The sequence below is a fragment of the Chanodichthys erythropterus genome, chromosome 4, assembly GCF_024489055.1.
Source record: "Chanodichthys erythropterus isolate Z2021 chromosome 4, ASM2448905v1, whole genome shotgun sequence".
In the NCBI taxonomy this organism is placed as follows: Eukaryota; Metazoa; Chordata; class Actinopteri; order Cypriniformes; family Xenocyprididae; genus Chanodichthys; species Chanodichthys erythropterus.
Window position 1 is genome coordinate 35,665,166 of NC_090224.1, and position 24,508 is coordinate 35,689,673.

General features: G+C 37.7%; 1 protein-coding gene across 2 annotated transcripts; it reads left to right on the plus strand.

The window, feature by feature from the left end:
- The first annotated feature begins 295 nt into the window (after window positions 1-295).
- Window positions 296-24,009, plus strand: b4galt6 (UDP-Gal:betaGlcNAc beta 1,4- galactosyltransferase, polypeptide 6). Of its 2 annotated transcripts, XM_067384843.1 has the most exons (9): window positions 296-1,052; window positions 7,086-7,202; window positions 7,925-8,038; window positions 15,264-15,385; window positions 15,470-15,586; window positions 15,753-15,940; window positions 18,279-18,401; window positions 18,593-18,694; window positions 21,029-24,009. In XM_067384843.1, exons 1-9 carry the CDS (start codon window positions 938-940, stop codon window positions 21,174-21,176), a joined length of 1,146 nt encoding a protein of 381 aa, XP_067240944.1. In that variant the 5' UTR covers window positions 296-937; the 3' UTR covers window positions 21,177-24,009. The 2 variants fall into 2 exon arrangements, with proteins under 2 accessions (XP_067240944.1, XP_067240945.1); XM_067384844.1 differs by lacking the exons at window positions 296-1,052; window positions 7,086-7,202; window positions 7,925-8,038 and adding an exon at window positions 10,745-11,097.
- The last annotated feature ends 499 nt before the right edge of the window (window positions 24,010-24,508 follow it).

A 24,508-nucleotide genomic window follows, 5' to 3' on the forward strand; every position in this document is an offset into this window, starting at 1 on the left:
AAAATACAATTTATATGTGATAGATAAACAATATTAATTGAATGAACGTTTTTATTTTAAACATTTTTTCAAAATAATGCTGAAAATCGGCAAAGAATGAAAATATTTAATCACCTCTGTCAGTGGGTAATTTGTTGCGTAAATTAGTTAAATGTTTATGTATTTCGATTTTAAATTAGCCTTTTTATCTGACGTTGGATATTTTCTGCAACCGGCCCGTGAAGACTTTTATTTTGAAAGCATTCCTCAAGCCTGAGCTTCTCACTGGCAGCCATTTTGTAAGTCACGCCTACCGGAAACGGTGTCTGCACCTGCACCGACAGCAGAACCGAAATCGCAGGAATCCCTGTCGAGCCTCGTCACGTTTCTCTCGACTCTCCCACTCCCATCCCGCTCACCACCGTTTCCATCCCGTTTCCTCTGCGGGTCGCGCGCCTTTTCACGCCGCCGTGTCGGAGGACTGATCGCTGGAGCGTGGGCGGATTTTACAGAGAGGGAGGAAGGGCAGGTCCCTCATCACCATCATCATCACTTTCACTCCCTTCATCATTTCCAAACATCATCATCATCATCATCATCAACGCGACGAGGCGTGTCTGCGCTCACTAGAAACATACCGCAACACTAAACCAGCAGCAGCGGCGGCGGCACCGAACAAAATGAATCGCATTAACCGCACGCCGAGCCCGGACGCCGTTTGATGTAGCACGTTTTATTATTTATTTATTTTCTGATCTGGAAATTTCTCGACTTTGTTGGGAGTGCGAACGAGCACTGCGGCCTTGCATCCATCTGAATGAACGATGCGGACTTTACCAGCACCCTAATTTAGCACCGCATTTCCCACGGATGACCGTTTCACCACACCAAACAGCGTCTCTTTTCTCCGTTCTGTGTGTTTTTATGGGAGTGACGGATAGCTAGTAACCGGGATAAAATGTGGAAGTGGAGGCGGCTGATGCGGTTGTCCAACCGCTCCTTAATGGCCTTCATCTTTTTCTTCTCCATGTCCACGACCTGCCTCTACTTCATCTATGTGGCTCCTGGAATAGGTGAGTGCGTTTGATACTCCCGAGCATCGCTCATGTGACTGATCGTGTTAATCGTGTTTCATACATCACTGACTCCAGATACTGATCACCACCTCCCAAAACGAGCTCTAATGACAGCTTGTGTTTAAATCCCAGTGAGCTAACTTACCTAACTAAACAGCCATTGTAATGCTGCTGTGATGCTCAGAAATGCCATCTAGTTATGCGGCTCAATAGGTTTTGAGACGCAGTCGGTGTTGGATCCCCTTAATGTGAGCAAAGTTGAAGCAGATTTGACTTTCACTTTACTTCCCACCATTAACTTACACGGTTTCTGGCTATTTCTGTACAGCCCCCTTAGCCAGCAACTGTTTTGTACAAGCGTGTATATTTGAGATATATTGAATAATGGGCTCAATTGCTTCTTGTTGAATCTGCTCCTATCATAAACCACATACGGATGGTTAATTTGTGTTTGAGCCTTATCTATCAGTTTTTGAAAATAACGGAATTTTATTTGTTTGTAGTAAGTAAACACAGATGTACCGTGTATGGCTGCTCACTACTACAGTATTCTCTTTGTAAAACAAAGTATTTTTTTGTCGTGAAAAATACTACCCTAATACATTTATAAACTATAACTCGTGTACTTGTTGTAACATTGAGTAGATTTCCTCCCCTAATATGTTTGCTATTATATTTACAATTAAAGGTGTAGTAAACGATTTCTGAGAAACGCTGTTGATATTTGAAATAACCAAAACAACACACCCCTACCCAAAAAGATCACACTTAAGGCTGGAATACACTACACGATTTTTTTAAAGGAACTAGGCATCATACACTTGCTGACTTTGTAAATGGTTACAGAGAAAAGCTGGGCATCACACACTACACAACTTTAAAATCGCTTGGAACACAAACAGAAACACTCGCCTGGTTGCTAGGAGACGCATGACAGACAGGTGAAACAAAAGTTGCGTCCCAAACGACGCACTATGCACTTACACACTATGTACTTATGCACTATGTACTCATCCATGTAGTGCGTGAATTTTATATGGTTATTTTGTCATTTAACAACGGAGTCCGATACCTCCTCTACGTAATTAAAGCTGTGACAGTCGAGTGCACGAAGTTTACAACATTCCACACTTTGTTTTTTCCGTTAATTTAGTGCACCTTCCGGGTATTTAAAGGGGAATTTTTTCTTTTTGGAATTTTAAGTGTGAATGCACGACTTTCACTATTTATACTTAAAAACGTCATAGAATAGTGCACAAGTATGCGACTTGGGACACACCTAAACACGGGAGATAAGATGACCCACAGTATCGGAAGATGCGAGCCAAATGCTTTTGGAGATAGACAGGGGTGGGTAGACACAGTCAGTATGGACAGGTTACAACAGGAGTTAGAGGTAATTTGTGTAGTTTTATGATTATCCAAGTTGTTACCTTTTAATTTGATAAATTATCAGTCGCTGTGTACATTTAATGTAATGTAATATCAATAATTCGCAGCTCCTGACATTTTAATCCAGCTACATATCCAGGATAAAGTGTAAATGTATAATGGATGGTGAAGAATATTAACATATTTAATAATGAATCAATCCGGATTTATCGCAGAATGTGGTTTACCAACTCTCAAGACAAAGCTTTAACAGTACAGTACTTACTGAAGCAATTTTTCCATCATGCTGGAGCTCCACTTAGTATTCTTCAGTGATTTTTTTTTTTTCTGTATATGAGAGAATTTCCGTATTTTTCAACCTGGGAGTGACTTGAGCTGTATTGATCTGCCTGTGTGACGAAACTGCCGCAAACAATTACTAAACAAGTTTGATTCTGTAAGCGGTATATTTTAGTGTCTCGAAATAATTACTTGTCAAGCGCCAAGCTCGTGATTCATGAGCTGAAAGACGGTAAGTTTTTCCTTATCCGATCTCATTTTTTGTCACGATCTTTGTGACTTTGCGCCCTTGATATGCATTGCTTGGGCAGTGTATGGCTGTACCGTGTAACGTTATACTGTATTTATTAGCGACACATATAGTACACTGATATATGTTCTAAAATTGGCTCAAAATATCAAACATGGTTTGATATCCTCTGATTGGGTGGAATCATAATCTTAAGCAAAAAAAATTGTCTATGACCATCATATACTGCGCGATTTTCCATGGAATCTGTCGGCTCAAATCTGCAGACTAGCTCTGACTTTTGTCAACTAGCGTCAACTTGTTCAGACTGTAAATCGGGGGGAAAATCGGGGCAAAAATCGTGTAGTGTATTCCAGCCTTTAGGGGTGGGCGATAAGGAAAAACTATCATATCACTATTTTTGTCCTTGTTGGTTTTACAATTTTGCAAGTGACTGAGCATTACAGCCAAACTAATTTATCTATTTTAAAAATGAAGTCTTACAAGGTAACAATATATAAAAGAAAAAAAGAATGACAGAGCATTTAGGCCAAAGTAGGGGTGGGCGGTGATGAAAATATTTATTTCATGATTTTATCTTTGTTATTTAAAAATAAGAACAAATATACCCATTATAAATACCATATATTATACAAATTAAATAAACAGTGCTTTATTTTTCACTGTAGGTGTATTTAACAGTAGTATTCAAGTAAGAAATTGAATAAATGTAAAAAATAAAACCCTAGACTTCACTGTCTAAATTATATACATTGATTTATAATTAAAGCTACTGAAGGTATTCAGTGAAGAGCAGTAAGTGATTTTCTCTTTGTCTTTTGTGTGATGAGACACAAAAGATAACTTAGTTTAGTACTTCCACCCTGTTTGACAGTCTTTTAATCTGGCTTTTAGATCAGAAAAGAGCATGTCAGAACAGCGTGCAAATAAAATGTTTAACCTGCAAGGCTTTAAAATGCATGCAAATAATAAACGTTCGTGATAGCGAATAACTACAATGTCAGGTGAGTGTAACCCTACCTATGTGTTAACATGTGGTGTGAATGTACCTCGTGTTGTACAGTATTGTTGGGATGGAGGTGCCAAAACCTCAACTGATAGAATGTGTGATACCACGAAACTACGATATTTCTTAAAAAGCAGATTGTGGAGACATTTGTGGAGAAGTCCACAATCTAAAATCATGATATCGCATACCCTTAATCACACCCCTATCTTGATAGCCCCGCCCCCAAATTCACGAACACGCTATACAACACCGGCACCTCCCCCTCTAGTGTATACGACACTTGCTGCTGTTTGGCTATAAGTGTTTTGGTGCTAAGTCCACTTTCAACAGCTTTTCTCTTGCTTACTGCACCTTTAAATTATATGTATTGTAGTTTAAATGTTAAATGCAATTAGTTGAACTTGACCCACTCAAGTAGGACTTAAGTACTTCTTGTAAACTATGTCATTTCATAATTCTATTGTCTATGCAATATGGATAAGGTGCCAAATATACTGACAGGTATTTATGGTAAACATTAATATAATTTCTATTTAAATTTGTTGTTTTGTAAATATATTCATAGTTATGGATTAGTAAGGGTAAAGTTGCAATATAGTACATTTACAATGTTAACTTTAAATGTAAAATCAAATAACACTCTACAGTTAAAATTAGAATCAATTTGACTTTCATGTTCTTTAATATGTTTATCAGTAGTTTAGAATAAGTGTACTACTTTAAAGCCTGACAAAAGATTGTTAAAGTATAATGATTTAAAGTGTACTTTAAAGCAAAACATTTGATTTGACGTTACTACAACGTGTGTTAAGAATCATAAAATGTACACTTAAGTGGCCTTTTACTTATAGCTGTATCGGGATTCTCTCACAACTAAGTGTCTTAAATCGTTTGCAGTTTGTCTTGACTTGCTTAACTGAATGTCTACATAGATGTTATCTTGCTGTTAACCAGCTGTAATATTTAACGTCATCCTGACTGTCGTTGACCTCGTAGAATTTTGAAGATAGCAGGGATTTCACAGCCTTGAATCACAGTTATGTGCTGATTTGTTGAGTTGACTTTTTCTGTGTCTGTACTAAAATCTTTCTCTAAAAATCCAAGCAACTCTCTAACACATGCACTACGCCAGCAACACAACTAAATCCTGTTTAATAGCCTTTTCTGTTTGTATAATCAGTGTCCAAGAAACGTAATGTTTTTTTCCTCACCGCTGTTTGACCGGTGTTCACTGGACTGTGTCTAATATGAAGTGCTCAGGGTGGTTAGGAAGAACCAATGTGTTTTTTGTCCCTAGGCTTGGAGTTAATTTTTTGTACCATTAATGGCAGCTGTTTATATTCTGGCTTGAAGATTTCTATCAAAGTTGGGAATCTATGTGCTGCAGTGCAGTTTCCATGTAGCAAGTTTTATTAAAAAGCAAATAAAGTAATTTTAAGTCTTTCCATCAAGAGGCGCATCATTTTTGGTCAAGATCTTGCAAGAGGTGAGCACTCTGTAAAGTCTCCTCCAGCACATCCCAAAGACTTTCAATGAATTTAAGGTCTGGACTCAGAGGTGCCAATTCATGAGTGAAAATGATTCTTCATCCTCCCTCCCAACCATTCCGTCACATTTTGAGCCTGATGAATCTTGGCTTTGTCATCCTGGAATATTGCCATGATACGTCTTCCTACATGGTTGTTTAAGAAATAAAAATCTATACACTCCATCAATTACAGTTAGAAGAACTGTTGCTAAACATAACATGCTAGAAATATAATAATCACAGAAATAATGATCCAATCATACAATCTTAAGCATTTGTCTATTTGACTTTTTTTGGCTTCGCAGTATATCAATGCAAATCGGATGTCTAGACAATGTATTCTATTCAATTCACATTTATTTGTGTAGCGCTTTTCACAATACATATAGTTTCAAAGCAGCTTTACAGAGAATGCATGTCAACGTTACAATTTAGAGAATGCAGTTAGCTATCAATGTAATAATTTAGGCAATTTAATTTACAATTACTGTTAGCAGATTAATTCAAGGTAGAAGCATCTTTCATGTTTCCGTCTTTCTAAAGTCATTTTTAGAAAGATGACTTTAGAAAGTAATTTGGCTCCAAATCTCATTTGAAAATGGTCATTTTGACTTCCCTCTTCAAAATAGTAGATTACCTCGCAAATACACATCCGTGACATTTAATATTTTGGCTTTAATCACTAATTACGTTTGTCTGTCTTTATAAAAAATGCTAACAAAAGCTGGGGAACTTCCTGAAATTTGGTTGATTTGACACAGAATGACTGTTTTGTATATTTTAATATGTAATTTAATTCTCTGTCAACTGAATTTTCAGCATCATTACTCCAGTCTTCAGTGTCACATGATACTTCAGAAATAATTCTAATATGATGATTTGCTGTTCAAGAAACATTTCTTCTTGTTATTATCAATGTTGAAAAACATTTGTTGATTAATATTTTTGTGGAAACTGATACAGATAACTGATTCTTGTACTGGAAGTATATTAATTTCTTATATTAATTTACATGCAGTATCAAAAATAAAAAAATTCAGTCAGTATAGATTTTAGTCCACACAGATATCATGGGTTTATATGTCTGTGCTTATATAGTTTGTCCCATAGCATGATGTGAAACTCAGTTCAGACTTCCCTTTATACCCACAGTTGAAACGTGTAATGGTTGGCATTCTGCTGATCTCGGTTCATTTCTCCCTCATATCTGGACACAGAAACATTGGACTCGGGAATGCTGACATAATCTTAACTGTAGCAGTTAAACTAAAACAAAACCACATTACACTGACAAGAACCGAGGCTGAATGCAGATAGCCATTGATGCTTACAATGATAGCTACTTATAGTTTCAACATTTGCCATTTTCTAATAATGCCTCTATTAGGAGCTTCCCAGTGAGGGGAAAAAGCTTTCAGTTTTGCTGTCCAGTTACAAATGTTTTACAATGTGGACATTATAACATCATTTTGTCATTCAGCAACTCTGTACTTCTGAGTACAATGACCAACACTGTTTCCTCGACATCTTTTGGGAAATGCTTTAAATACTCTTTCTCTTTCTTTGTTTCAGTCAACACATATTTCTTCATGGTACAGGCTCAGGGTATCATGTTACGAGACAATGTGCGGACCATTGGTCACATGATCAGGCTATACACCAATAAGAACAGCACTCTCAACGGCACAGGTAAGAGTCAACGACAACGTCTCTTTATAATAACATTGACCTGACTGATCTTTGAACTGAACCCTATTGCAAAGGCCCAGGTATAATATTCCTCATTCTGTTTTGTGATGTGCACAGTTGAGTGTGCCAGTATTTCAAAGTATACTCCATTGACCGTGAATGTGAATGGATGTGTTCAGTGAGTTCGTACTATATCCTGGACCTTTGTTTTTGAGTGCTCAAATTACTTGCACATGTATTGTTGTTGTCCGTGTGTGCACAAAATTTGTTTATATGGACAATGACATTTACTTCACGCAAAATGCCCACAGGCTGGAGCAAAACATTGACTAGGTAGTATATTTTCGGTTTAATGGATCCTGTTCCTGGTCTCACTGTGAACTATTTATCATGTTGTTCCATGGCAAAAAAAAAATAAAAAATAAAAAATAAAAATATTTGTAATCTCAGAAGTCAGAATGTGTGATAACTTTATAAATAATCTAGTGTCATAGAACGTATAGGCTGTTGAAAGATCTTAACCACAGCTAAAGAGCTTTTTAGACACACTCATTCAATTCTTTTCACTGTCCAATCCATTCCCAATGAATAAAACCAAGTGCTGCCACATACTTTTCTTGGTGAATACCTTTTCACTCATGAACGAGTCACATTATGAAAATAAAATGGGAACAGTAATTTACATTAACTTTAATATGTGTCTGACTGTCTTTGTTTAACAGATTATCCTGATGGAAATAATTCTAGCGAGTATATCGCTCAGCCAACCACATACCTACCTGAGAACTTCACATATGCTCAGAACCTGCCCTGTCCCGAACGATTACCTTCTATGAGTAAGTTTGTCTACCTGACTCAAATTATTTGAGTTTTGTGTTAGATTAGGGGTGGGTGATATGACCAAAATCTTATTTCTTTAATCTATAATCTTACGATACGCGTAATTTTATTTCACGTTAACAATATATATCACAATATAGTTATTTTTTCTTAAAATAACATAGTTTATCATAAAAAAAACCTTTTTGTTATAATATTATCTTAAAGTAAAAAAAAAAAGAAACTCAAGCTTACTGAAGAAAAGTAAACACTCAGTTATAAAGTAAGATCAAAAAAACTAATTACAAGCAACAGGGCAAAACTACAATAGAACAAAGACCCAAATAAAATAGACCTACCTGAAAAACTCCAAGCACTAAATAAGAAATACTACGTCAACGTCAAGGGAGTATTTATTGTCTCCCTTAGGAGAAATTTGTTTTGGATAAGAGATCTTCTACAACATCAACACAAACACATGTAGCATCAGTGCTTCCCACAGGTTTGAAATATACTTGCGGTGGTAGCCGGGTGGAAAATCCTCCTATTACCCACGGCACAAAAATGGTCTACTACATGTGACAAACAACAAATAATGTGTGATTTTTTTTTTATTAATTATATAGCCTACTATTACATTTAATTACATACTAATATTATGCATTATTATGCATTGTAAATTATGCAAAATTACAGAATTTAAATGGCAGAGTTCTCTTTGCTTTGTTACATAGTGTTGCTCTCATTGAATGGGTCACAGATTTAATAGGAAAATTTATACAATTTAAAATATACGTGTCAAATAATGTTCTTAGTCTTTTCTTCCTGTGGGGGAGACTACAATAATTTACTATGAATTAAATGGAAATCAAATGAAATACAATTTATTGTGTAACCAAAATACCAATAATGCCCTGGAGAAACAAAACTTAGCACATGACTTTTAATAATAAACAAGCCTGAAATAACCCAGGACTCTTATTTTGAAATGTCTGTACTATTGCGGGTTGATCTTTTGGATGAGGTAAATTATGCCTTCTTAAAACGGTCTATAACATATTATATAAAGGCCACAAAGTAAACATTGTCATAATCCAACTCGGGGTCATTAGCAATCACTTGGCATAAATGTGCGCTATTCATTGTTTGAGAATCACTTTGAAGCAGTCTGAAGTGCTGTTGCGCGAGCCTGTAGAACAGTGGTCGCCAACCCGTCGATCGCGATCGACCGGTCAATCTTTATCACTGTTCCAGTAGCTCGCGAAAATAACAGAAATATGAGTACAAAAATACATTACATTTCTCCAGTCTTTGTACTGTATTTTTGTATTTATTTGTATGTTATTTTCTGGATACAGACAGATAAAGGTAAATAGCCCACATAATGTCCGAGTCTGTAAACGGCCGTAAACAAGAGGCCAGAGACGCTGAAGACGGACGTGAAGAGGAGAAAATTCTGTAGCAGGCAGAGCAGCTCACTGTTCACGATGCTCGAAATATAGTAAGAAAATATAACTATTGAATTGGGGGTGAAGGGTTATGAATTCATCTCTAAAAAGAGATCAGTCTTCAGGAAGATTTCGATGGTAATGGCATTTTATTTTACTCTTACCTCTGAATAAAGTAGCTAATTATTAGCGCATTTCAGCTTTGTTTACAGCGGTAACCAAGGAAACGCTGTATCACTGCTGCTCCATAAGCGCCACCTGCTGTCAGAGAGTGAATTTGCGTCCCATTCAGCCTGCTGTTTTTGTGTGTAGCATTTATAATTTCACAAAGATAAAGTCAGACCGTTCTGTTTTTGCTTTAAATCTTGAAATTAAATCTAATTCAAATAAAAAACAACTGCTCATGCAACGTGCGTAGCATCTTTGTTTGGATTGTGATTAAAAAGCAGTGGTTCCTCTAAGTTGAAATGGCTATGTATTTTTGTTTATTATAATAATATTAATAATAAATATCTGCAACCAGTATCGGAATCGGCCAATTTGCTTGTAAAAATAAATAAATAAATCAGAATCTACAATGACCACGAAAAAAATACTAAATACAATCTGGGCTGTCTTTTTCTATCAAGTAGATCTTGTCTTTCAAAAAGGTCGAGGTCAGGGATCTTGGGCTTAAAAAGGTTGGTGACCACTGCTGTAGAATGTGCAACAGTGCCGCCTTGTGACTTTGCAACATGCAGGGCTCTTTGTGAAATATTTACCGCGTCTCTGCGGTGCACGTGGGAAAGTCAGCAGGAGTAAAGGTGAGGGAAGAGTTCCCACTAGTTAATCAATCGCAGATGGTTTCATTATCTCGGGCGGATACAGAAGTATAAGAGGATACAATAAAAACAAAATGTGTCTCCAAATATACTTGGGCGGCCGTTAATATACCTGGGCTGCCTGCCCAAGTAAAGTCTATGTGTGGGAAGCACTGAACATACAACATTAACAACCATCCTAATCCTATAATCCTGCATCATAAAAACAATACCATTAAAATAATAAATTACTTAAAGGATTGATTCATTTCAGGATTGACATTTCCCTGTAATTTACTCACCCCTGTGTCATCCAAGATGTTTGTATTTTTTTTAAGTTGAAAAGAAATTATGTTTTTTGAGGAAAACATTTCAGGACTTTTTTTTGTTTTCCATATAGTGGACTTCACTGGGGTTCAACGGGTTGAAGGTCCATGTTGCAGTTATAATGCAGATTCAAGGAGCTCTACATGATCCCAGATGAGGAATAAGGGTGTTCTCTAGCAAAAAGTTTGGTCATTTTCTAAAAAAAAAACCAAAAAACTTTTATATATACTTTTTAACCACAAATGCTCATCTTGCACTGCTCTGTGCTGGAAAAGTGCGAAAAACTCATCTCATTTTCTCCTCCAACTTCAAAATGGTCCAACATCGTTGTTTTACTTTTTTTTTTCATTCTTCTTCTTTGAAGGCGGTTTGACCTAGCCTTTGCACGTTCACTTTTTAAATACTTGCTCGGTACTTCCACCTACATCACCTGTTGTTTTCCTCAAAAACCTTAATTTCTTTTCAACTGAAGAAAGGCATAAACATCTTGATGACATGGGGGTGAGTAAATTATCAGGATTTTAATTCTATAGTGAACTAATCCTTAAAGAGAAATTGTACCATCTATTGGAGTTATTTAAACATTTTGCTGTAGTTGCGCATCAATTAATTTAACAGACTGTAGGACAAATGAGTATTTGTATCGATTATGTCTGCATAATGGAACCCTGTATCTCCAACCAGAGTTCATCAGCGCATACTCAGGGTACAACACGTGAAGAGTCCAATGAAATTTTGTTGGCCTGCTGGATCGTGCAAAGCTCCAAAATATCTCGCAAAGAGCTGAGTGTCTGTATCCCAATGATTTTTCCTGCCACTCTCACAAAGTTATTTATTTGGGCTCTCAGTTATACTGTTAAACTCCCAAACCAAACAATGATTCCATATCTTAAAACAGACTCCATCGTTGCTTTATAAAAAATAACATTATATTGCTACTCACTCCAAATAATCATAATCTCTGTAAAAAAAAATATGTAGGCGCTGATGACTCTTGGGCAGACACTTGACGTGTGTGCCATTTAAGCTAACTGTTGATGTGGATATAATACAAGCAACCTGTTTAATATCTTCTTCACCATGAACCACAACAGAGCTCCTGTCCCCCACTGATCTGGGGTCTATAATGTACTCTTCAGTTTTCTTAACATTAATCTGCAAATAACGGTTATCAGACCAGTCCGCAAACCCTTCTACAGCAGATTTGTAGACATCAATACTGCAGTCTCTTGTCAACCGGTGCAATAATACAGTGTCATCCAAAAATTTCATAATGAATAGATTTGACTGCTGACTAATGCAGTTTTGTGTAAAGGGTAAACAGAAATGGCGAGCTTACACACCCTTGCAGGGCCCCTGTACTATTTACTGCAACTTCACCTGTTGTATCCTATTTGTTAAAAAGGAATAATACAAATTAATTGTAAAAGGATTAACTCGTAAATTAACTAATTTCTCCAGCAGTCTGTGTGGTTGAATCGAGTTAAACCCAGAACAAAAATCAATAAAAAGCAGCCTAGCGTAAGCAGCCGGACTCTCCAGATGCTTTAAAACAAGGTGCGTTTATGTAGAGACCGCATTGTTAGTACCATGATTAATTTTGTATGCAAATTGATATTGATCTAAGGATGTTGATCTTTATATGCAAAGTGATATTGATCTAAGGATGTCGATCTTTGTATGCAAATTGATCTAAGGATGGCTTCACTTCCTTCCTGTTATGATCTTCTCAAATGATTTCATAATATTCGATGTTAAGCCCACTGTCCTATAGTTGTTGTCCTGAGGGCATACATTTTGTGGAATTGGGATTGCAATAGATTTTTTCCAAAGCTCTGGTACTGTTCATATCAGTTGAGAGCTGGAAAAGGCAAAGAGCTGTGAGCTCCTCAGCGAATGTGTTTAAAAGAAAACATGACATTCCGTCTGGTCCTGTTGCCTTACTAGAGCATACATTTTTAAAATCCCTTATAACATCCCCTGAATATATTAATATTGTCATCACCAACATTACAATTTATTTTATCTAAAATATTGCAACATTCCTTAAAAGTGTAAGTCTCGAATCTCATATAAAAGTTGAGTTCATTTGCCCTATCAGTTTTGTTACCGGCGAACAATGGCTTCCTTGTTGGGGTCATGTTGGTTCCACAGTTGTTTTAAATCACATTTTGACAAATTTTTCAAAGTTCAGCCCGTTCCTTATATTGTGTCCATGCTGTCCTCCATTGCTGATTAAGGTGTTTTTGTTCTGCCCTGAGTCCCCCCATGTCCCCCAACCTGTAGGCCATTTTCTTCCTTTTTAATGCAATCTTTAATTCCCCCTGTACCATTGTCCATTAAACATATCCTTTTAGACTGTATTACATTTACCCCTGTGAGAAACCGTTTTTACTCTGTTGATAGTTTTGAAAAGGTTTTTAATCAAGTGAGCCCAAGCATGGTTTTAAGATTTTTAGAGGAAATAAATTTGAAACATCTTTTTTAATCTTTCTTTGATTTAATTATACTTTATTCTCGCCATGAATATAGCCTTTGAAGCTGGTATGGCGTTAAAAAAGAAAGAAAGAAAGAATATGGTTTGTTATTTGGATACCTCTTAATAACTCTGAGGAATAACTAAACACAGCAGGAAATATATGCAGTAATTGTTTCAGTGACCATATCTATGTTTGCATCCTGGTTTAAAAAAAATAAAAAATCCCTAGAGAGGAAACATTCATTCAGCTCTTCTAAACTCCTCTATACATAAGTTGTATAAACTAATTAAAAGTACAGAAAACACTGCATAGTCTTTACTGTGTTAATTAAGTCTAAATTTATTCTTATTAAAGTTACAAGTGATTCATTTAAGAGCAGTGTGTGACTTTTCTCTTAAACGATGCACAGATATCTTATTCGCTCCGGTTGAAATAGTGCTTGTATTGTTTATAACTGAGTCAAACAGCTCAAGAATACCAAAATTACTTCCTTTTTTGTTGCTTATTGTGCTTAAACAGTCAAATACATACAAAATGATGTCAAAATGCCCGACTTGGCAGGTATTCAGGTGAGCACAGTCAGTTTTGAAACGCAAATAGTTGAGCAAAAACGCATGTTGTATATTGGAGCCGTGCATAAGCTCTTAAAGGAAATTGGTATTAAGACTATAACTTAAATGATGTCTCTTACTGAACTGTGTAGTATAAAACCCATGAAAGATTTAGGTTATTTAAAAAAATTTATGACATATTTGGACAATGGGCGGCACCATTTTGTTTAGGAGCACAGTGCGTGTGTCAATGTCAAATGGTTGCACTCGGTCATCTACTGACACTGCCCTGTTGTTATTTTTACCACAACACAGAATACAATATACGATGCCACATTGTGCAGCTTTTGGTTGTAATTTGCAGTCGAAGGGCAACAAGAGAAGCAATGCAAGTCGTTACTGCTTTACTAGCGATAAGAGGAGAAAAGAATGGGAAGTTGCGAAGAATGTGGAGGAATAAGACTTCCTAAAGACCCACGTCTTTGTTCTCTCCACTTTAGCCCTGAAGACTGAGGCTTTTAAAAGACCACAGCTACTGAAAGAGCTTACAGTTGCTGATGAATGAATGAACACTTGTGTATGCGCCTTTCGTGGAGACTGGCAAGGGTAGCCTATAACACATCTCGATTAAGACAGACTGCCTCAAAGCTCGTGTGTGCTGTGATGCACAAAATCTGTGATCGCATAAAACAGTAGCATCTTCTCCGCATGTTTAACTGTGTGTAATGCATTCAGGTGATATATCAGACTATTTTTACACATCAATCATACAACAGTTGCGCGAATAGCCACAGAGACATTGCACGTCTTCGATGTTTTCATTCTCACTAATTTTGCGCTCTGGCTCAAATTAAAAAGGCTGATCGGGTTTTAAAAAGAAACCCGGGGATATTAAGACTTGTATGCATTGATAGATTACCGTTGCACCAAAACATACAGATGAAAAGTATCAAAGGCATCAAGGCTATTCTTTTCTCCTCTTCATCGCTAGTAAAGCAGCGAAGACTTACTTCGCTTCTCTTGTAGCTCATCGACTGAAAATTACAACCAAAAGCTGCACAATGTGGCATCGTATATTATATTCCAAGTTGTGTTGCGGTAAAAATAACAACAGGGCAGTGTCAGTAGATGAACGAGTGCAACCATTTGACATCATCGACGTAGAATGCACTGTGCACCTAAACAAAATGGTGCCGCCCATTGTCCAAATATGTAATGGATTTTTTAAATAACGTAAATCTACTACGCATTTCAGTAATAGACATCATTTACGTTATATTAAGCCATACAAGTCTTAATACCAGGAGTTTCCTTTAAAGTGACAGCAGCCTAATAAACCTGCTGTTGTCTGTCATGTAAATCAAAGAACAAAAGTCAAAGAGAAAATCCCTCACTGCTCTTGACTGAATAACTGTTGTAACTTTAATTGTAAGTGTTAATCTGCATTTAATTTTGACAATGAAAATTATCCAGTGTTATTTTACATTTCAATACTTTAATTTCTTTATTATTTCTTATCTGAATACTTCAGCCATCAAATTGGCTGTCAAAAGCGCTTATTTTAACTGTTCTTTATGCAGAAATTTTATTCTCAAATCTCTTTTTCTCATATGCTTGCTGTTGTATTTCCTTGCAGAGGGTCAGATGGAAGTCAACATGACGGAGGTTCCTATGGAGGAGATCGAACTGAGGCTCAAACGTCTGGACATTCGATTTGGAGGCCACTGGAAGCCCAAAGATTGCAAACCACGCTGGAAGGTGTGCCACTGTTGTGGTTACATTGTTCAAAAAAGGTCATCAGGACATCAGCATGACATGTCTTTCTCTCTTCCTTTCTCTCAGGTGGCCATACTAATCCCTTTTAGGAATCGCCATGAGCATCTTCCCATCCTCTTTCAGCATCTCGCCCCTATGCTCCAACGCCAACGCTTGCAGTTTGCCTTTTATGTCATTGAACAGGTGTGTACACGCGTACTACAAAACTGTATTGCCATAACAACATATTTGTCTGGAATAATCGTGGACTTCCAGAGAGGTATTTAATATGGAAACGGCTAATTTACTGATGATTGAGAAAGTAAATGGTTGTCTGTGCATTTTTTCAGTCATGTATTTGTGCTTTCAGGCGGGTACTCAGCCGTTTAACCGTGCCATGCTGTTTAACGTGGGCTTTAAAGAGGCCATGAAAGACCTGGACTGGGATTGTGTGGTGTTTCACGACGTCGATCACATCCCAGAAAACGACCGTAATTACTACGGCTGTGGTCAGATGCCTCGACACTTTGCCGCCAAACTCGACAAGTACATGTACATGTAAGTGACCCATCTGAAAGGTTTACTTTAGTTATTTTCTCTTTTCACTACTTTTACTCTCTTATTTCTGCAGTTTTCTGATTGTTTAACGTTTATTTTCTTTATTGCCCGGCTCTTGACGTTCCAGGTTTTTAATGCAGATAAGTTGAGTTCAGTTTGTTTTCAAAGTGCATATTTTAAATAATTCTAGGCTCGTGTTTTAAACAATTCTAGTGTTTTAGAGCACACAATGTCATGTTTAAGCGTGTGTGAGTGTATAAACTCTTGTGACGTTTTCCGCCATCTGTAGACCCTTGCAGATCTTAAGGGATATTGCATTTGTGCATTTGTGTTTAGTTAGTTGGTTGTTAGTTGGTTGTGTTTGTGCAATTTTATCTTTCTGATTAAGACCTAAAATGAGCTATTTTGAAATTAATGTAACTAAAAACTGGAAAATCAAGAATGTTCAAAGCTTAATCTTGAATGCCACTAGATAATGTGTGAAAACATTATAGTTTCTGTCACTTTTAACTACAGTGTGTTTTTGTTATTTGTGGCCTCTTTAGATTTGGCGTATGTTGCCATGTCACTTCCTTGATCATGAGATGTGAACGTGTCATCTGCCTTTTTTTTTGCAAAACAAATGGGCTTGGTCAAAACTAGATGGAAAAAAGCATTTTTCTCAATATTAGCAATATTTTGTAATGCAGCTTTAATTTTATACAAAATGTGAGGTCAGGCTATATGTGGGCTATTGAATATTCAGGGTGTATTTGCATTAATTTTAACGTGCTTTTTATTTAGCTATTGTGTTTCCTAAAGAGTGGGTCATTAAAGGTTTAGTTCACCCAAAAATAATTATTTTCTGTCATTATTTACTCACCCTCATTTTGTTCCACACTCATTAGACAAATGAAGATATATTTAATGAAATCTGAGAGCTTTCTGTCCCTCCATAGAGATCCAACACAACTACCAATTTTCAAGGTCCAGAAAGGTAGGAATGACTTCATTAAAGTACTCAATGTGACTGGATTAACCTCAATTTTATGAAGCGACATTAGTGCTTTGTTTGCCCAAAAATGAACATAATTTACCACTTTATTTACAAAATAATATAAAGCATTGACACCGTAACTCAGCTCTCATGTGATGCATGTGTCATGATGCTCTCGTGATCGCGCGTTGAAGATCAGTATTTTCTTTAATAAAGTGGAAAATTGTTTTTTTTTGTGCACACAAAGCACTCACGGCGCTTCATAAAATTGACGTTAAACCACTGGAGTCACATAGAGCACTTTCATGACGTCTTTCCTACCTTTCTGGGGCTTGAAAGTGGTAATTGCGTTGGATCTCTATGAAGGAACAGAAAGCTCTGATTTCATTAAAAATATCTTCATTTGTGTTCCGAAGGTGAAATGAAGGTCTTGAGGATGTGGAACGGCATGAGTGCGAGTGGTTAATGACAGAATTTTAATTTTTTAACTAATCCTTTAAACTTAACCCATTCTTTTCTCTATCCTTTCATCCCATGATTTAGTCTTTTTTTTTTTTCTCTCTCTCTTTTTTTTACGTTTCTAAGAAACGTTGAATCATTTCCCTTTTCCCTCATTTATCTAATCCATGTCTGTCCAAATATTTTTCATGGGCTTCTGGAAACCTGTGTCATTTTGTTGATGTTAAGGGCCTGAAAAACTCTCCAGATCCTTAAGTTCACTTCCTGGTGTATTGTTTCGGCATATGTGTGTCTTGACCACAGAAAGAGACCAACTCACATGTTTGGTCAAATAAATACAGGGCTGCAGTTTTTTGCGTTTTCGCAGCCGCTAATAGAACTTTGATGTAATGTAGGACTGAAATGCTTTTGGGACGTGGTGATTTTAATTTTAGGACTGTTTATGCAGATTATGCCATTTGTGTAATGAGGTGTAAACGCAGCTCTAATTGTAGTATTTGGGGTAGTTGGAGAATTTACCCCTATTTTGCATGTGACTAAGGACTGGTTTAATACCCCGTGGTTCAGCTTTGCTTTGATGGAGTTTGAAAGGATGGTTGTTCATGTGGACGTATTCTGGTTGAAACCAAAAATGCTTTGTGGGCAGATTGCAAGGAAGTAAAAGAGTGCCGTATCTCCTCATCACCTTGTGAAGTAGCATGATAGTCTGTGCTATTAAAAGGCTTGTTTTTTGTTGCCTATTGCTTTCAAGTGATTCCTGATGGTAAGGTTTCTGTTTCTACTTTTTCCCCCCGCTCCTTCTCTTGTTTGATTTCAATTTTTAGACATTTTTACAAGTGATTGCTTAGTGGTGCTTTAGTTTACTGAGTGTTGAAGTTTGTGTATGTGTGTGTGTTTTTTCAGCCTTCCCTACAATGAGTTTTTCGGTGGAGTAAGTGGACTTACTGTCGAACAATTCCTCAAGATCAATGGCTTTCCCAATGCATTCTGGGGCTGGGGTGGAGAGGACGATGACCTCTGGAACAGGTCAGTTATGTTTAATTTGATGTCTGTGCATATCCCTAAGAGCAGCGTAACACATAGTTTCTAACGATCCAGTTACTTCTGTGTAAAAACAAGTTATTGCTGTGCGCGACTAAAGTATGCATCATGTTATCATAAACAAATAGATGTATGTGTAACAGAAACGTATGTGTGGGTGGGTTTCTTGTTCTCAGGGTTCATTACGCAGGTTTCAACGTGACCAGGCCAGAAGGTGATATTGGCAAATACAAATCTATCCCCCATCACCACAGAGGAGAAGTGCAGTTCCTGGGGAGGTCAGTGCCCGCACACATACATAAACATTAGATGTGGGTGATGTATAAGAAGATCTATGAGTCTATTGGATATTGTAGGTGAATAGGGGAGCGCTACAGAGCCCCTCAAATACCATAAAAGGGTGCGCTGTAGAGCCCTTGTGCCTGGCCCTAATGGCCAACGATTCCAACATGAGTTTAAAGTTTCAAGAGCTGTGCCCGGTTGCATAAAGCACCTTAAGTTTTTCCCTTAAGTATGACACTTAAGGCGTGATTTCCCCTTAACTAAGGGAATGACTTAAGGGTGTTGCATATAATCTCTTAAACTGTTCACTTAGGTAAGGGAAACCGTTAAGTGTTTCACGACAGCAACCCAGGTTTTGCCGTTATAAAATTCTACTGTTGCCATGGACACGTTATTTGTTAATACATATCGTGTTAGGTTTTCACAGAAAACAACATAAGATGGATAAGGAAAACAAAAAAGAAAACCAAATATGAAAGAAAACGACCAGACGAGAAACTCAAATTGAAAGTTTACTCAAAATTGAGATTTCTGCCGTCATTCACTCACCTTCATGTCATTCCAAACCCATAAGACTTTTCATCTTTGGATAACAAATAAAGATATTTTTAATATTCTCATCATTTATGTCCATTTATTGAAAGACATCCATATGATTACGGCTGTGTCGGAAGCTCAAACGTGCACGCAAGAACCAATGAGGTTTGTTTTTGCTTGTGATGCACGCACGTTTGCGCTTCCGTTGACCATATAAGATATGTGCTACATATGTGATTTCATCAATGTTTATGTGAATAAACCGCTAAAGTACAATTTGTTTATCATATAAAGCGGTCGATCGTGTCTCGTTAGAAGACTTGGATTGAACCTGCTCACTCCGTGTAACACTTAAGGTGAAGTTTTCCTAACCTTATGTTATACTTAGGGAAATGACGGTTAAAGGTACAATATGTAAAATTTTTGCAGTAAAATATCCAAAAACCACTAGGCTAGTGTTATATATTTTGTCCAGTTTATTACTAACAATTTCTCTAATGTTTTCAACTACTTGTAAATCATGAGAAAATTCCCATTCTAAACCGTGACACGGGGCAGTGCAGTCGCCTGTCAATGACGCAGTTACCTTTGTTACCGCCTTTACTGACGTAGAAACCACATGACAACAGTGCCGTGGACAAATGCGGAAGTAGTGTCTAGCGTCCAGCAAACCACTAGCTTGCTTCAAGCAGTTCCTTATTTACTTCTTGCACGTTTTATGGTGGATTGTGTCACTTTTTTATGGAACATAATTACTGTTTACCATCTGCCGCTGGTTCTGTCGACAAGGACAGCTCCCGTAAACTCATGACCGGAAAAGCGGAAGCGGCGCCGGCGACTGTGTCATAATAAAAGTCCCGCTGCTCGTGAGGCGTGTGTTGATCAATCGCTCCAGCTCCTCGTTCAGCTCCCGCAACACTCGGTCCTGCTCTGCTTCATACTACAGTAACGTTAATAATCGCATCCACGAACATGAGTTCTTCCAGACTCCAATCCCTATTCTTTTGCACCGTCCGTTGAGATGGAGACCACATGTCCCAAGTTTCCGCTCTAAAACTTAGGCGTCATCAAACTACGCCTTTGTTTTGAATAGGCTTCTAGCGACCTCTAGCGGAAAAAATATCACAAATTGTACCTTTAAGGGGCTTTATGCAACACTTACGTTTTTTTAAGGGATTACTTAAGTGAAAAAGACATACTTAAGGGAAATTCTTAGGGTTTATGACGTTTCACCTAAAGAAACCCTTAAGTAATACTTAACGGTTATTTTCTGCAACACCCTTAAGTTTAAGGGAAACATAAGGGCGATCTTAAGGGAAAATTACACTTAAGGTGCTTTATGCAACCGGGCACTGGGCCCTACGTGATCCTAAGGAGAACAATGGGTAATTTAAAACAGGAACTGTGCGTTTAGCAGAGGGTCAAGTCGACACTGAGGAAGCAACTTTATTTGTTCTAGCTAACACTTTGTGAAGGAAATTTGCTCCACCTTCTTCCTCAATCTCCTTTCAGTCCATCCCTAATTTTGGAAGCTAGGACTTCAATAACTAAGATTTGGAGGGTGGAAAACAGCTTTCTCTTAACTGCACTGTTCGATCTTTTTACCTCTGACCTGCTTCCACTTGACCTGACCTTAAACAAAAGCTGTATTCATCTGTTTCTGTGTAGCCTAGAGTGGATTGACCTATGTGTGACAAAAACATATTTGCAGTCATACTTGAGATAATCTGCTACAATATGCAAATATCTATACAAGGACACGCTAATACACATTCCTCTCGCCCTTCCCTCAGGTACAAGCTGCTGAGGTACTCTAAAGAGCGACAGCATCTAGACGGCTTGAACAATCTGCAGTACTCGCCGGAGATCTCTCTGAGCAGCCTGTATAAGAACATCACGGTCAATCTGAATCCCGAGCTCGCCCCCATAGCAGAATACTGACAGGCTTCGCCCCCTCGGCGTGACCCCCGAGTCAGAAAATGTGATGCCAAATGCCCTTAAAAACAGGAGTGAAGAGGGCAAAGGCCTGTCTAATGCACAGTTAGTTGCGTGACGTGAGTGTGTGTGTGCGTGTGTACGATTACTGGATCATATCTGTGAAAGTGTATTCGCGTGACTGCGTGTTTAATTGCATGTTCCTGTGTCCATGCTGGCTTTAGCAAATCAGATCACAACACATTTTTAAAAAAGGTGGGGAGTGCCAGCATCAACAAATCAGATGTTTACTGCGAAGCCTTAATTGAATTTTATAGGCTATCAAAATCTGTAGATCTACATTATAGAAAGCTTGGTTTTACATTGCAACAGCACTCTTGACGCCAATAGACATTTTGTCATGTTCTGTTAGTATCATTTTTTTATACATATCGTTTTTTTTTTTTTAAAAAGAAGACGTCAGTACAGTTTAAATGGATGTATTTTAAATCTGTCCCTCACCTTTTGTTCTTGTGTTACGACATACTTTTCACCTTGGTGGTGTGCTACAGTTTTATTTTTCCCCCAATTCCATGGCTAAACAGAAGGCTGTGACAAGTTGCATGCATGGCCCTGACTCCCTTGTACATAACTGGCCTTTTTAACAATGCTTTAGCTTTGCCCCTCCCCCCCCAAAAGACGCCTGTGATTCCAGTGGAAACACTCTTCTTTTTGGCAGCTAATTGTTGTTTTTGACTTGTTAATTTTTTTTTATTCTTCAGTGGTTTGGGACACATGACTGCCGGTCAAAAAATATCAGTGACTGTAGAAAGCAAACAAAAAAATCACAAACGAAATACAGATATCATTACCTGCTGCATGCCTTAATTTATTTTTTTGCTAAATGCTTATTTTGTGTCTTAAAGAATTTTATTTTTTAGTCATATTGAATTTTTTTCGTCTTTGCTTTTGTTAATAGCATAATCATTCTCATGTCTCGTTTTTGAAATGCACTCCACGGTGGTGAAAGATGTGACTGAAACGGTGTTTAGAAGACGCAGGATAACCTGTTGGTCAGTCAGGTTCGCAGCTGCTAAAGCCAAAATGCCCTTCGCAGGGTTTGGCATGTGTCTCAACCTGTGTGTTTTTGTCTGTTCGTGTGTGTAGCTCTCAGTATGAAGTACTGGGTGACGATGCACTCCTGTAGGGCCAAGATGAGAGAGCGACGTCGCAAGTTGCTCTTGAATGGCATTCGGAGTACCCTTGGGCCATGACGACTTTATGCTGTTAAAGTTTTGAGCATTACAAGCTGTTGGTATATGTTTGCCTTTTGTATATATTTTTATTTTTTTGGAGTTGTCGATGTACTTTAGTTTTTTTTTTGGTGTATATTTTAAGTTATCATATAAATGTCCTAAAACTGCTATGTCATATCCTCTCATGCTGTCTGTGTGCGTGTGTGTGTGTGTGTGTGTGTGTGTGTGTGTGTGTGTGTGTGTGTGTGTGTGTGTGTGTGTGTGTGTGTGTGTGTGTGTGTGTGTGTGTGTGTGTGTGTGTGTGTGTGTGTGTGTGTGTGTGTGTGTGTGTGTGTGTGTGTGTGTGTGTGTGTGTGTCCGTCCACTCAGAATTACGCATCGAGGGTGAGATTTTGTCAGCAGCATGGTTTGCGACATTAACTGGACTTTCCGACACTTGAAGTTGAGACACTCACAGTTCACAAAAACGCTTTATTGCTCCTGCTTTTGAGGCTTTTTGTAGGTTCTTTCCATCCGCATGTCTCTGAAGTGTAGTTGAGCCATGGCATCTCTGAGATCCTCTGCTTGCTTTGTCTTTTTCTGAGTGGATGATTTCTTAAACCCTAGTATGGTCTTTTCCCATTGATGGTGACCCCGACGTGATCTCCAGTGCCCAGTCTGTTGTTTACAGTCTCCTCTTAAACCATCAGACTCGCAGTTGGGTCTAATCAGACCCGTTTACTGTGATTACGGGTTACAAAAACATTTGAACAACTCTGATGAGGAGTTGAAGAATTCTGTCATTTTCCGAAATTAACTGAATATAATATACTTAAATGGAGGTTACTGGTGCCAAAGTCCGCTTTTCCTCGTTGATCACCTCCTTTTTAACTCGTTCAGCATTGTGTGGTAAAAAGTAGCTCTAGGACTTCTCAAGCCAGTCACTTTGAAGATCTGTGAGTGTTTTTCGGTATGCGTGAAGCGAGTTTGTGTATGAGTTTGTGTCATATGCAGTCTAGTGTGAGAGGATTGCATTAGGCTATAGAATGAAGGCTGAAAAACCCCTTTTCCACTGCACGGGGCCAACAAATTTACATAAGCAAAGTTTAGGCAAAGTTGGCATCCAATGTTGCTCTTGTTTTACGCCCTGTGTTCATGTTGAAGCAGCTGGTGAGATTAATAGGTGTTGTTTAATGTAGAAATAGAGGCGTTTTAGACTGATTTATAGGCTTTCAAAGAGGGGAAGTGTGGCTTACAGGTACTAGTTTCCAAAATGCTCAATTAAACAAGTATCATTCCATCTTCACAGTGCACTGTTTTCTTGTTTTGCAGGCAGTAGGCTGCACTTTCATGTGCTAACGGAGTAAAGAAATGGTCTTGTGCTGCAATACAGAGTCGGATAGGCCTGTTATGGATTGTGTTAATCATTAGCTTGCAAAACGCTTTTATTTGGTTACACAGATGGGTACTGAACGTTACACATTGTTCTTAAAGTGTGGTGGGATGCAATATGAATATTGAATGTTAAGTTGATTTGAATTTTATTTTTTATTTATTTATTTTTTTTGTTTGTGGTGGTGAATGTGGTCACGCCCCATTCCCCTGATATAAAATGTGCTTTTTTTTTTAAATATTATGGGAAACATACCGGTGAGACTGCTCTGGTATATTTGGATCTGGTGGTTAATCAGTTGTAGCTTTTGAGGGAGCTTTGTTCAGTGCTGTCATTGTCTCCTAATTTAAGGTCCATCTCATTTTCCACCCCAAAACCAACACCTCTCATAGCTGCCCCATCCTGTTCAGCTGTCATTTGAAAATATCCAGAAGAAACAATAGATAGAAGATTTAAAAAGATTATTTATTCACCATTACATATCTGTAATGTGTAGAGTGTTCAACTTTTGCAGTATTCATATTTGTGCCTTGATTTTTTTCTTTTCAATTTCACATAGTTGAGATGTGCAGTGGGGTGTGTGTGGATGGTGTTTAAAATTAGAATCGGGAGCACATTTACATTTTTCTTTAACAGTTTATTTCAATCTGGAGCTGTCTATAAATCTAAAATGTCTGCTAGTCATTCAGTGGGAACTAAAAAAAAAAAACATGAGGACATTCTCCTGTGTT

What these genes read in the sequence shown, in the direction of transcription:
- b4galt6 (XM_067384843.1), top strand. Translation starts at nt 938, where the DNA reads ATGTGGAAGTGGAGGCGGCTGATGCGGTTGTCCAACCGCTCCTTAATG. An exon ending in CAGCACTCTCAACGGCACAG is followed by an intron (nt 7,203 to 7,924) that starts GTAAGAGTCAAC and finishes TTTGTTTAACAG; the next exon opens with ATTATCCTGATGGAAATAAT. An exon ending in CTCGACAAGTACATGTACAT is followed by an intron (nt 15,941 to 18,278) that starts GTAAGTGACCCA and finishes GTGTTTTTTCAG; the next exon opens with CCTTCCCTACAATGAGTTTT.